Raw genomic sequence first — 13,538 nt, forward strand, 5'->3', positions numbered from 1 at the left:
TGACAGTTTGTTATTGTTCCAGGCTCTGTCTTGCAAAAAAACAAAAGTTCCTGGCTGCTTTGCCAAGTCTACTAGTGAGCTCAGTCTCCAGATCTACAGTACTGGTAATAGTAGAACCAAGGTAGAAAAAATGGTCAATTGGTTGACCAATTTTTCAGCATTTCTACATTGGTGGTAAAGCAACAAATCACAAGCTTCTGCACATGCACTGGCTAATACCATCACCTTGGAGACAACATACTAAGGCAGAAGCTGCCATGAAGTTCCTGGATGATCATTTCAACCTTGCTTAGCTAATTGTCAAGCCACACTCTTGGACAATTATTTCATCTTGGAAATTTCGAAGCTGCAGCAAGTGCAGAATGTGGTGGTCTACCTACTGACAGAGGTGGATTACCAGGAGCACGTTACTCCACCACTGCAGTCTGCACTGGTTTCCTGTAGCTTTCCAGGTGCAATTCAAGATTCTGGTCTTGACCTATAAAGTCCTATATGGCCCAAGGAACCAAAGGAACCACCTCCTCTCTTAGGCACTAAGGTAAGCCAAGAAAAACCACCAACACCAAGTTTGCTTGGCAAAACATGTGGGAGGTCATTCTTAGTTATTGCTCCTTACTTCTGGTAGCCCCCTTGAGGCCAGCCAGAGCCCAAACTTAGCCATCTTTCAGAAGCAGTGTAAAACTTTTTAATTAGGACAGGCTTTTAGTAGATGGGGTTAAGCTCTGGGTGTGCTTTGGGGAACCGTTTTTTTATTGCTTTATCATTTTACTGTAACAGCTTTTAGGACTTTGTTACTGTAAGCCACCTCAGCCTTTTTGGGGAGGGCAGCATAGAAATCAAATAAATAAATAAACATACTACTATATAGTACCAGAGCTGGCTACTTCCAGAGGAAGTCATATGAGGACATCCAAATTTGAGGCTGCACTCGGTTCTTCAAAAAAATCAATGCACAGACTCTCTGGGAGAGAGGGGAGGAAAGATCAGGATTACCTTGTACTACAGGAATTGTCCATTTTATAAATTCTGGGTACCCAGCATGGCCTTCCATCGTAAGACAAACATAGGAAGGACCTACTCCAAAGAGCCTTCTAATGCAGTCAAAATTATGCAGCCTGGTTTCTAAAGACTATTACTACATTTACCATACTACTCCCAATATAAAATAAAATTATGGTCTGATTTTTATTTTAATAAGGGTACAGAAAATGCTAATTTAATTAACAGGCATTCTCTCCACAGTCATTTCTGAATAGCTCTGAAGGTAAAATAAAATAATCAAATCCTAATTAAAAATAAAAAACCAACTGCACAGTAGCAGTACAATCAATACAGATTATGCTATTTAAATATAGTAAGATTTAATTAAAGAGTTTACATTAAATTTGTTCTCTTTGGATTTAAGACTCTCCAAACTCAAAATGTTTTGTAACAAATATTCTAAATGGCATGGCAATGAAATATAATTTCACTTCATTCTGAAGTGAAGTAACTGTATGTACATTAGTAACATTATTTCTGATTCTGTTGCATACAGGTGTCCATCAACAATAAAGCATACAGAAAAGTCCAATGCAGTTTGCTTTCAATGCTGATTCTGTAGCCCATCCACTAACTGTGAACCATGTTCCTCAAAATGACTGGATGTCAGGCCTTGAAGCTGGAGCCATGGCCTGCCACACTACAGCTGACCACCCAGACTGGGCAAAGCTGCTCTGAAACCTCCAGCAGCGCCGAGCCTTCTGTCCATTCCCTGGCAGTGGAGTGACTGGCTAGGGTCAGCTGACCCAGAACAGGAAGTGTTTGAGCAGCATGGCTCAATGTGATCCCAGACTGCTTAGCTGTTCCCTTTGACTTGTGCTCTGATTCTGCTTTCTGTTTGATCTCCCAGTATCTCAACTCAGCTTGCTCCCTCCCCATTTCTGCTTTCTACCTAATCTCCTGGTGTCCTGACAACTTGTTTCTAGATCCCATTCTTGGATGCACCTCCTGGCTTCCTGACCCAGCTTGCCCTGGATTCTGCTTGCTCCTCCTGACCCCAGTCAGCACTTCGATCCCTCAGTGGCCCCCAGACCTGGCTGCCCACAACCTGGCATGACACTGAGTGGTTCTAATGAAGTTATTACATCTTGCCACATACAGAGATAAGTACTTTTTGGTGCATATATGACAGAAAAATCTCCCAGGGAAAATATTCACGTGTCTACAAAAACATAGGGGGTACCTTCCATAAACCCTTCCATGTATTATTCAATAAACCACAAGCTTTAGAAGTCCATTTCAACTAATTACCAGTACAGCAATTAGCATGTCCAAAACAAATTAAAATGTATGATAAAATAACTGATTAAAATGTCTGTCTTCTTCAATCTCACAGCCTTTAACACTGTTTTTAATCAGCACTATGTCTACTTCTTCCATCAGACCTGATGAACAGTTCATTACATTTGAAAACTTGTCTATCCCAGCCATACAGTCAGTCCAATAAAAAACGTCACCCACAACAATCCTTGCCTCTCTCATAATTCCTAAACCCTCACTACTACAACATCACTAACAACGGGTGGTCTGATTTTCTGAGATTCTACCTCTCCCGGCTGTGAACCATGTGAATATGCTGAATGTACATTGCGTGAATCTAAAGTTATTTTTCCATTGAAAATGTTAATGGGAATGAATACATAGTTTTACTTAATATTTCCAATATATTCTGTACTTGCCAATTTATGAGCACTCTTTACCATAACTTGTGGCTGGAATCATTGATTTCCAAATTGCCTTGGAGAAACATAACAATAGCTCCCAATGAATTCAGTCAGAATTGAGTGCTCAGCACCCGTGAAAAGTAGGGCTAAACTTAAGTATTTTGGAAGAAATAAATAAATGTAACAACAACAAAAGAAGGCTCTTACAGTTAAAAAACAAGGTATTCTTTTGTCCCGGTAAGAAATGCTACAAGAATGATCTCTCTCAAGGTACTTCTATCTTCTATTCTAGTTGAACTTAGAAAATCCAAAAGGCATGCAATTAAAAGGAGGGCTGACAAGGGCTTTAAACTAGGCATGTCCAGGGGAAGGAGGGTAGATTTCACTTCTGTACACAAATCCTCTGGCCAAGATGACCCAAGGGAGGACTTCGAAGTAGGGGACATTCAGAGGAATACTAACGCCCTGAGGCATGAAGTGACACAGAAAACCTGACATGGTTAGGGGTGAACTCAGGTGTCTTTATGGGAACACCAGAATCATGGGCAACAAACAGGATGAACTGGCACTCCTTCTGGTAGACAAGGAATTTGACCTCACTGGGCTGATGATACATGTAACTAGGCAGTGGACATTGAAGGCTATAGGCTCTATAGGAAGGATTGGGTTGGGAAGAAGGGAGGTGGTATGGCCCTCTATATGAAAGAGCACTACCTCTCCCTGCAGGTCACATTTGATTGTAGGGAGAGGTCCCTCGAGACCCGCTGTGTCAAGATACAACGGGGCTCCGGAAAGGGGGACCTGATGGTAGGAGTATACTATAGCCCTCCCTACCAAGATAGGAGAGCAATCAGGCATTCTCCAGGGAACTGACGGAGGCAGCCTATACCAAAGACCTGATTGCCATGGGTGATTTCAACTACCAGCATCTGTTGGGAAGACCATTCAGCCAGCTCCAACAGGTCAACCAACTTCCTGGCAGCTATCAACAACCTGTTCTTGACACAGGCCGTGGAAGGACCAACTAGGGGTAAACCCACTCTGGACTTAGTGCTGACCAAAGGGGAAGACATGGTACATGGCTTGAAGATGGGAGGTGCTCTGGGCAACAGCAACCACAACCAGATTAGGTTCACCATCCACTGAAAGACAGGGAACTCAGCCAGTAGAACAGAAGTCCTAGACTTCAGAATGGCAGACTTTGGTAAGGTCAGGAGTCTAATTAGAAAGGCCATCTGCAACCATCAGCTGGATGACTTGGGAGTTCAGGATCAGTGGAGCTTCCTTAATGAGGCAATTCTCACTGCCCAAAAAGAGGCCATCCCCACATGGTCAAAAAGCAGGAAAGGGGCCAAGAGTCATCAGGGAACTTTTGAAAAAGAAAAAAGAAGCATATACACAATGGAAAAACAGTTCAGCCTCCAGAGAGGAGTACAATCATATGGCAAGGGTCTGTAGGTATGAGACACAGAAAGCCAAGGCAGACACAGAGATCAAGCTGGCATCCAAAATAAAGGACAACAAAAAGTCCTTTTATAGGTACACAGGGACCCATACTGAATTCAGAGGGAGGGGGGCAGCCCACAGTTGATCCCCATGAAAAGGCAGAACTCCTAAATGCTTACTTCACACCAGTGTTCCTGAAATCAGATGGGGACTGTTCACCTGTCCAGAAGCCCAGGGATTATGGGGAAGACAACAGCCCACATAAAATCAGTCCTGAACAGGTAAAGCTACTCTTAGATCATCTGAACGTGTTCAAGCCTGCTGGGCCAGATGACTTGCATTTGAGAGTCCTGAAAGAACTGGCTGAGCTCATAGGAGAGCCTCTGGCAAAGCTGTTCGAAGAGTCGTGGAACTCGGGAGTGGTCCTGAAGAACTGGAAGAGGGCTAACATGATACCCTTCCTCAAGAATGGGAAAAGGGACAAGCCTGCAAACTACAGACTAGTCAGTCTAACCTCAGTCCTGGGAAAAAATTTTGAAAAAATTGTCAAAGAGGCCATCAAGCACAAGCTTGTAACTGGTAGGGTATTAAGAAGCAACCACCACAGATTTGTCAAGGGCAGGTCACACCTAACAAACCTGGTGTCCTTTTATGACCAGGTAACTAATCAGGTTACATGAGGTTGACTTCATTTACCTAGACTTCAGCAAGGCCGTCAATAACGTTTTCCATGAGATCCTATCAATTAAGCTGGAGGTTACTGGACTAGACCAGTTTACAGTGAGGTGGGATGGCAAGTGGCTCAGAGGCCAATCCCAGAGAGTTGTAATCAATGGGATGGCCTCATCCTGGAGAGCCATCTCCAGTGGTGTCCCCCAGGTATCAGTGCTTGGGCCCATGCTCTTCAATATCTTTATCAATGACTTGGATGAGAGGGTGGAAAGCACAATGATTAAGTTTGCAGACAACACCAAGCTGTGGGGAAATGCAGACACAACTGAGGATAGGGTAAGGATCCAAAATGACCTTAACAGACTGGTCCTATGGGCTGAACGCAATCCCATGAGTTTCAACAGGGACAAGTACCGGGTACTTTATCTAGGTAGGAAGAACCTTCAGCATATCTATACTATGGCTGGTGGTCCACTGGCTGGCACTATATGTGATGGACCTGGGGACGACAATCGACCAGAAGATAAGTATGAGCCAACAATGCGATGAAGTCACCAGCAGGGCAAATACGACTCTGGTGTGTATCAGCCGATGTGTTGCGAACAAATCCAGAGATGCTCCTCCCCCTCTATTCAGTGTTGATGAGGGCACAGCCAGAATACTGTGTCCAGATCTGGGCACCGCACTTCAGGAAGGATGTGGATAAGCTCAAGAGTGCAGAGAAGGGCCACCCAGATGACCAGGGACCTGGAGGATAGGCCCTATGAGAAGAGACTCTGGGAACTGGGTTTGTTCAGTCTGAGCAAGAGAAGACTGAGAGGTGACTTGCTAGCCACCTACAAATATGTCAAGGGTGAACACTAAGATCTAGGGGAGCAACTCTTCAGAAAGGCGAGGACCAGGACCAGGGAGGACCAGGACCAACAGGCACAAGCTAACTGGGGAAAGATTTTGGTTGGACATTAGGTAAAACTTATTTTCCATAAGGGTATCTAGAACCTAGAACACACTCCCAGCAGGGGTGGTGCAATCACCATCCTTGGAGGTGTTCAGGAGGAGGCTGGACAAGCACTTCATTGAGCTTGTGAGCCCAATAACCTGCTGCCCATGGCAGGGGACCAGACTTGATGATCTTACAGGTCCCTTCTGGTCCTTTGATTCTATGATTCTAAAAAAGTTTAGACTGTTGGCCAAACTCAAAAAATCATGAACAGAAACATGTATCCAGACTTGGCAAAAGCAAAGATTTTCCAAAGTGCAAACACTTCTTTATTTATTCTTGTTGGTATGAAATGCACAATGTATAATTTCTTTAAACAATGCTGGGTGGCCTTTTTTCAATTGCTTTCACATAACACCCCCCCCAGAAATAGCTATCACTTTTCTCTAATGAAGAAACTGCATGTTGTCCAGATGGATATATGGCATGCACAAAGGGATAAAAACAGTTATAAAACTAGTATATCATTTTCCAAATTGCTTTTTGTTAGAAGTCTCTGTCCACCGAATTCTTTCACACCACAATGGTCATAAGCTACCATTGGAAACTAAAATGCAAACAAGATGCCAGGCTTAACTGAGGTGCCTGAACACTGCTGGAAACAGGATGCAGAAAACATGAGTATGCTTTAAGTGAACACTGCAAACATTATTGAAGTAAAGCAAGTTTAAGAAACATTTCAAGTGACAATCAATCAGCTTAGTACTGCATGGCACCCAATACCAAAACAGAGAAGTTATCCTTAACTGGCCCCTAAACTATATTATAGAATCACAACTAATCATACTACTTCCCAACCAACTTTCCCTAGCATTTTTCTAACAAATAATGTCTAGCATGTAATTGTCCTATAAACCTTCCATCCCCATGCCAGCCAACTACAAATCCAAAAAGTACTTCACCATTTTTAGAAAGGAACCATAACCACACTGGCCAAGCAGTATATGGTGGCAATAAATATTCAAAAAAATCATTACAACCCCAACCAGGACACCAAATATATACATATTTTAAAAGCCCCACAATTGCTTTACCCAGGAATGGCCAACCTGTGATGTGCATCTCAAGTGGCTCAGGTAGCCTGTATCTGACACACGGCAGATTGGGAAGGGAACACAAGGACAGAGAGCACCGAGTAGAAAGCAGATGAACAAATTGGACAGGGAGCACAGTGCAAGGAGCAGAAAGCAGAGCAATAGACCAGACAGGGAGCAGAAAGCTGAGAAACAAATCAGGCAGGGGAAAGATTTGAGTGACATTCAGGAAGAATGCCAGGCTCACCTTGTTACACCTGCCAAAAAAGTTGGCACCCCCCAACTTAACAAATCTACAGAAAAATATTCCATCCATACACACTAGTGCTAGGGGTGTCCCCCAGAACCAGGAGGCACGAACCTCCAAGTTGGGGACCCATGGGGGGCCCCCCCAACATGCTCCTGACTGGACCCTGAAGTGGACTAGAAGTGCTTCTGGTCCACTTCTGGATCTGCTGCTGAGCATATTGGGGAGCCCCCCGTGCTTCTGTGGGACACTCCATGTGCCCCAGCATCGCAGCATTCATGAGCACCTGCTACCTAGAAGTACATAGAAAAAACACGTAAAGCTCTCTATGTCTGAATCACCAAATCTTTCCAAATCTCTCTGAATAGGTTTGGCGAGATTAAAGGGTCCTCTGATTCAATCTGGATTTGGAGATTTGGCCACCAAATCGGACCAAATCGAATCAGGGACCGAAGCTTCACACAGCCCTACTAGTGACCTGCTTAAAATGAAACAAAATCCACAGCCCCAACAAAAGAAGACCTCAAATTAATCATCCAGATACAAATCAAACTCAAAGCCTGACATTTGGACAGACACGGGACAAAACTGGTACACACAGCAATACCAAGGAGCAGATTCCTGCAGCAGCTTGGAAGGGTTAGAGTTACAAGACTATCAGTCATCAGGCAACCCACAAACATAGGAAAGGGGTGGGTAAGGAGCACATGCCTGCTTCAGACCGTCTATAATGACAAAGAGTGAGGGAGATTCCCCCACAGCACATACGGACCCCAGGTACCCACTTTTCTCCTGGTTCATGCAAAAAGGAGCTATGACAATGAAAAATTCTCAAATAAATGAACATGTCTTCAAGAAAATTCATCTCTTGGTATGTTGAATGAGAACATTTTTATCACTTTTCATAATCACCAGTGCTTGTACCATACATAAGACTTGGTGGAATTTGTTGTTGTTGTTTAAGGACAAAATAGCTGAATGGAAAAAAAAAAAAAACCCTGAACGGGAATATCTGAAGAAAAATAAGGTGTACAGAGAATGAGCAAAGGATCCCTTTGGAAAGGATCCCTAACATAATACTACAAGTTATGCCAGTTTCAGCACAATTTCTTGCCATCATCCTAAAAATGTTTTTTTAGATGCTAATATATACCAGTGGCAAGGTCAAAACTGCTGAACATGTGCTTTTCTTTCCCCCCACAGTTCATCAGCTTGATAAATTAGACAGGAGGTATTCTTAAAAGAAGAATCTACATGTGCCATGTAGATGTCTCTCTCTCATGGATTTCTCTTCAAAAGTTTGCAAATTTGGCCCTCTGCTGCAGCATATGGTGTGGTGGTATCTTTCTTTGCAGAAAACCAAGTGCTACAGAATGTTTTGGTAGAGATAAGCAACAACTCCTTAGATTCCTCCTCTCAGCAATCTGGCCAGACAGAACTGATGAATGTCGTAAATTGGCTTCCCTCTCTTTATGCTTAAGTCTAACAAAAACAGGAGCTGTAAGATTGAATGAATGTGAGGGATCAAGGGAAATATGTAAAAGGAATCCATCTGCCCATTCTGCTGTTAGCACTTTACTATTACAACTAAATATACTTCTGCCAGGAACCTCAATGTATGGACTTGGCGCATTACCATTTTCTCAGATTTTCAAATAAATCCCGTGCTAAGTTTTCACTGTTTCTGAATATAAAACTGGTCTCTTCCTGGCATATATACCAATCACGTCAATCATAGTATTACGTCTTAAGCAGAAACACTGATTTAGAACTTCCACAAACAAACTCCCTTACAAGATAACAATGTCATTTTCTGCCTTCTTTGCAAGATTCTCTGGATTTAGAGCTCAAACACAGAAACTCTGAATTTGTCCTGCTTTCAAATGGTGTCATGGTTTCCCTTTATAGATAGGTTACTACTGATGAATGGCTCACAGCCTTTCTTCTCTTCCTCCTATTCCTGTGTGTGCACTCCTACTCCTAAGCATTGTTACACATATACAGTATTCAGGTTTCACTAAACAGATTATAAAGAATTCTGGTGATAAATGGCACAATACTGTTGAATTTCTAACGAAGAAAATGAAATGTTAGTATTTTCCTTGAGACATTTGAGGACCTTATAAAGAAAAACTAGAAAAAGTATAACATACAATTATTATGTAAATCAAGAAAAACTAACTGGTAACAGACAGACTGAGCAAACTAATCTAGAATATCCTGAAGTAATTTATAAAGGCCAAAACTATATAAAGTATATATCACCTTTTCAAAACTGCATGTATTCAGATATCCAGCAAGCATATCCTATAAGCTTTCTGGTCTGCATTTAGTTTGCCAGTTTCTCGTCACAGACTTATAAACCTGCAGGGTTCAAAACCTGCATGGTTTCTCTTCACCATGCTCTCAGCTTTGAATACCACAGAGAACAACTTCTACAGTCAAAAATGCTTTGGGAAATAATCGGCTTCTATAGAGTCGTACTTCAGCCTAATATGGCATTTTCAAAGCAGAGGGCTACTGCAGAGGTTGTACTTCAGACTTTAGGAACCCTAACTGTAAAGAAGATGGTGCTAATATTAGAAGCACAGGGCAAACCAAATCTCAAATGGATGTCAAGATACAAGTTAAATAATTTGAATCTGGTAAGTTTTGTATAACTGTATCAGCTCTCTTCAAATGGTAACTGGATTGGTCCAGAACAAAGATGGACAAAAACCTGAACTGCCCAAAAGAAGAAAGATAAGCCAATATGAATAGGAGGTTTTCTTCCAATGTGAAATGCACAAAACATGCCAATTGTCCTGCTAGAAGCAAAGCTGATAGTTCCTGGCTAGCGAGTTTTGCCCCTTCATTCAAGGTCAGGTCGATCACCATATTGAGAGTCAGGAAGGAATTTTATCCCATGGTCAAATTGGTATGGACAGTGGGGGTTTTTGTCTTCCTCTGCAGCAGGGGGCAGGGGGAAGAGGGGCATGGCCCTCTACCTGGGACCTCTTGAGTGCATGTATATTGACAACATTTTATAGAAGCAGGACACTGGCTGCTGTGGTTTCTCCTGATTTACTTGTGACAGGTCAGGGTGCTAGGTCTATGTTGTATCAGAGTTGAAGGTAGTCTTATATAGAGTTTAGATTATGGTTGCATAGGTTGGTTTGAATAGGGATGATCCTACCTCACATGGGGTTGGACTAGATGACCTCTGGAGGTCTCTTCCGGCCCTATTTGTCTAGGACTATCACTCAAATCCAATCCCTGTGCATGCTCTCTCATCCCACACACACGCGCGCGCGCACACACACAAATGTGTGTAGGCTGACAGAGCATGCAAAGAGAGCAGCATTGATTGCTGCATCATGCTTAAAAAAAAGAAGATTTAGAAACCCCCCTGTGAGTAGAGAATGGTACATGCAACTCTCCTCAACTAATCTGAGAGCACAATTTCAAGGACAAAACCCCACCAAATGATCAATCTGGTCAGCCACACTATATAGGGGCCAGATCCTGTAATCCTTACCCATTCTTGACAGGCAATTGGCTAGTACACATATATACATATATATACACACACCCATATAAATACACACATACATATATTATAAAAATCATATACTTATTACTTTATTAATCTTATTACTTTACATCTTTTTCACATGATACTACCATTAGTGTTTCAGTAATAAATTGCTTTATAGAACATTATTGTGCCTCCAATGTGTCTGAAGAACTCTCTTAGCAGGCAGAAGATATGGAAAAGATTCCCTTCAAATCACATGGAATTCCATATGCTAGACATCTTCAAAAATATGCAGTAGAGTCTGGTTAAAGACCTAGTGTACACAACAAAAAAAACATACTAGGAAATCAGTTTAAAAGTTTATAAGTAGTTTGCCCTTATTTGTATACAGCCTAATTTAGTTATGCATGGTTTTTTTTAATCCATTTATCCAAGTTGTTTCTGAAATTGTCTCTAAATAGCAAAACCCTTTTGATTTGTAGATACATACTGGGTTATGTTTTTCCTCAAGCATCTGTGAAGATTTTTACCAAAATGTTTTATATTCAGGCACTCCCAAACATAAATCTTCTGAACCCTCCAGTAGCTACTGATGTCTCAAGTCCAACTATTCATTTGGATAGAAATCCAATAAAGTTCATGAAATATTTTTAATTGATCAGGCATACCCCTGGGGGTACTTGAGAAGGCCCTAGGGGGTGTGCGCGGGCAGAGGGGAAAGAGCACCACCACATACCGTCCCGCACTGCCGTGCAAGCACTGCCCACCCAGCCAGACACAGGGGAAGCTCGCACATGGTGGCTGCGGCTGCTCCACATTCGGCTGTGCCCCTCCCCCCTCATCCGCTTCGCATCCGGCTGCACACCGCCACCCTGCCCCCCCACCCACCCCGCATCTGGCTGCCGGGGCTACATGGCTCCATGTTCGCCCACTGGGGGTACACTGATCCAAAAAGGCTGAAAACCCCAGCATTCATTCATCCAGTCCCTTTTTGAGCCTCACTTTGCTACCTGCCTCCACCACCTCCTATGGCAATGAATACCACAACTTAATGATGCATAAAAAGTACTTTCTCTTCCTAGTTTTAAACCTGTCAGCTATTAATTTCAACAGATGCCTCCTAATTCTATTGTTCTGGGACCTGGTGAAATAGGTCCTTGTTTACTTGGTCCACACCCTTGATGATTTTCTAGACCTGTATCATCCTCCCTCAGCCTTCTTTCCAAACTAAAGAGTCCTAGCGTTTTTAGTCTCTTGTGATATGCCAGCTGCTCCAATAGTGGAGCATTTGCTTTGGTATTTTTTGTAGTACCTTCCCTTATCAGGGCAGATTCCCATTCACCATCCTTGATTTTGAATAAATTAACCTCTCTATTTTAAGTTGTCTCATTTTTTTACCGTATTTATAACCTATTGTCTCCATTCTGTTTATTTTTCTCTTTCCCTTGCTTTCATTATCCTGGAGCATCCTTTTACTATTTTTCTTGTAATTTTTTCTCTTTTCTATTAGTTCGCTTTTTCCAATAACACAATACATATTACTCACTAAATCATTTGAAGAAAAATATGCATGCTGACAGCAAGCACACCATTTTCATATTCTATTGAAGAATGTCTTATAATATTTCTGATGAAGATGCTCAGTAGCTGAAACTTCCTCGTAAACAGGGGAACCATCTTAAATAGAGATTTAATTTGAAGATTTAGTACTTGTGTTGTCCTATAAATTGACAGTAAGTTAAAATACTTTTCTTCACAACAGAAAAAGACATAATATATTTTATTGAAAACATGAATAGTATCAAACTGGAGTGCCATTTCAGAATTACTGAACGCAGGGCTTACATATTTTTGACAGCTAAGATAAGGCACAAACTTTAATTCTCCTAATGAAAAAAAGTCTTCAAAAATACATTACTTTTTTAAATAACAATATTGTGAGCGACTCAGAAGGTGGCTAAATATGGCCTCAAAGAATGATGGAGCATTAAAAGTGACTGATTTCAAAATCATCTATTTGCAAGTGGTTAATGCTTTAGGCATAAAGACAAAGGATAAAAAAGGAACCTAAGCAAATGGTAATGAGGTATGAGCAACTTGGCAAACTTAGTAAAAGAATTTACGTGCTATGCTGCACACCACAAAGTTATTTCAAAACACTTTTACGTGGCTTCCTTTAAAAAGCTACTAGTATGTTGTATAGCGGCTTAGATTTAAGAGAAAGCACATCTACAACAAGGTTTTTTGATTATTACTGGTATTCAGAGATGCCAATTCTATAAATCTTGCGTCACACATTCTGCTCTATTTTTCAGAATTACTCAAACAGTACCAATAGACTATTCCTTATATACAATCCTTTGTATAATTTAGGTTTAGCATTAAAAAGATGTGTTTGTTACTGGTATTTTAAAACTAAAGCAGGACAGAAGTAGAAAAGAAATTGTGAAGTAATTTCTCAGCTACGTGAAGAATACTTTTTGGTTAAAAATGTTTTGGTTAAAACGTTTTATTCTTTGGATCTGAGCTGGAATATATCCTTCTGCATGGTCTATGACAGTCAAGTGTGCCTTATGTATGTATCTACTATAATATAACCTGAGCTTTTGACTGAAATCAATTACCTTAAGTGTCTAAGGCCCTTTTGGCTCAGCAAGTATGACTTACATAACTAAAACAAGAGCCAACTAGAATCCTTCAGCCAAGTAGCACTGGGGTGATCTGAAAATAAGGAATCTTCAACCATCCAAACCCCATTCAGTTTCTTTGGGAGACTAGGAGATCGCATGAACCCTAATTTAGAGATGATATCTGTATGAAAATAAATCTGCATATGATGGGGATTACTGTAGCTCACCACACTCTTAGGTCTCTCTCTCTCTGTCACACACACACACACACACACACACACACACAC

General features: G+C 41.6%; 1 protein-coding gene across 3 annotated transcripts in view; it reads right to left on the reverse strand.

Moving 5' to 3' along the window:
* KDM4C (lysine demethylase 4C) overlaps positions 1-13,538 on the reverse strand; it is a 532,790-nt gene that overhangs the window by 378,133 nt on the left and 141,119 nt on the right. The window contains exon 9 of one of the 3 annotated variants that reach the window (XM_019517602.1): positions 10,710-10,934. The exons of the other annotated variants lie outside the window; for them this stretch is intronic. Within the exon in view, the coding sequence (XP_019373147.1) occupies positions 10,893-10,934 (42 nt within the window). The 3' untranslated portion in view covers positions 10,710-10,892. Of the gene's footprint in view, positions 1-10,709; positions 10,935-13,538 lie in introns of those variants that run through there. 3 annotated transcript variants of the gene reach the window in all.

Source organism: Gavialis gangeticus, unplaced genomic scaffold (genome assembly GCF_001723915.1).
Source record: "Gavialis gangeticus isolate Ggan-Ray unplaced genomic scaffold, GavGan_comp1, whole genome shotgun sequence".
Taxonomy (NCBI): Eukaryota; Metazoa; Chordata; order Crocodylia; family Gavialidae; genus Gavialis; species Gavialis gangeticus.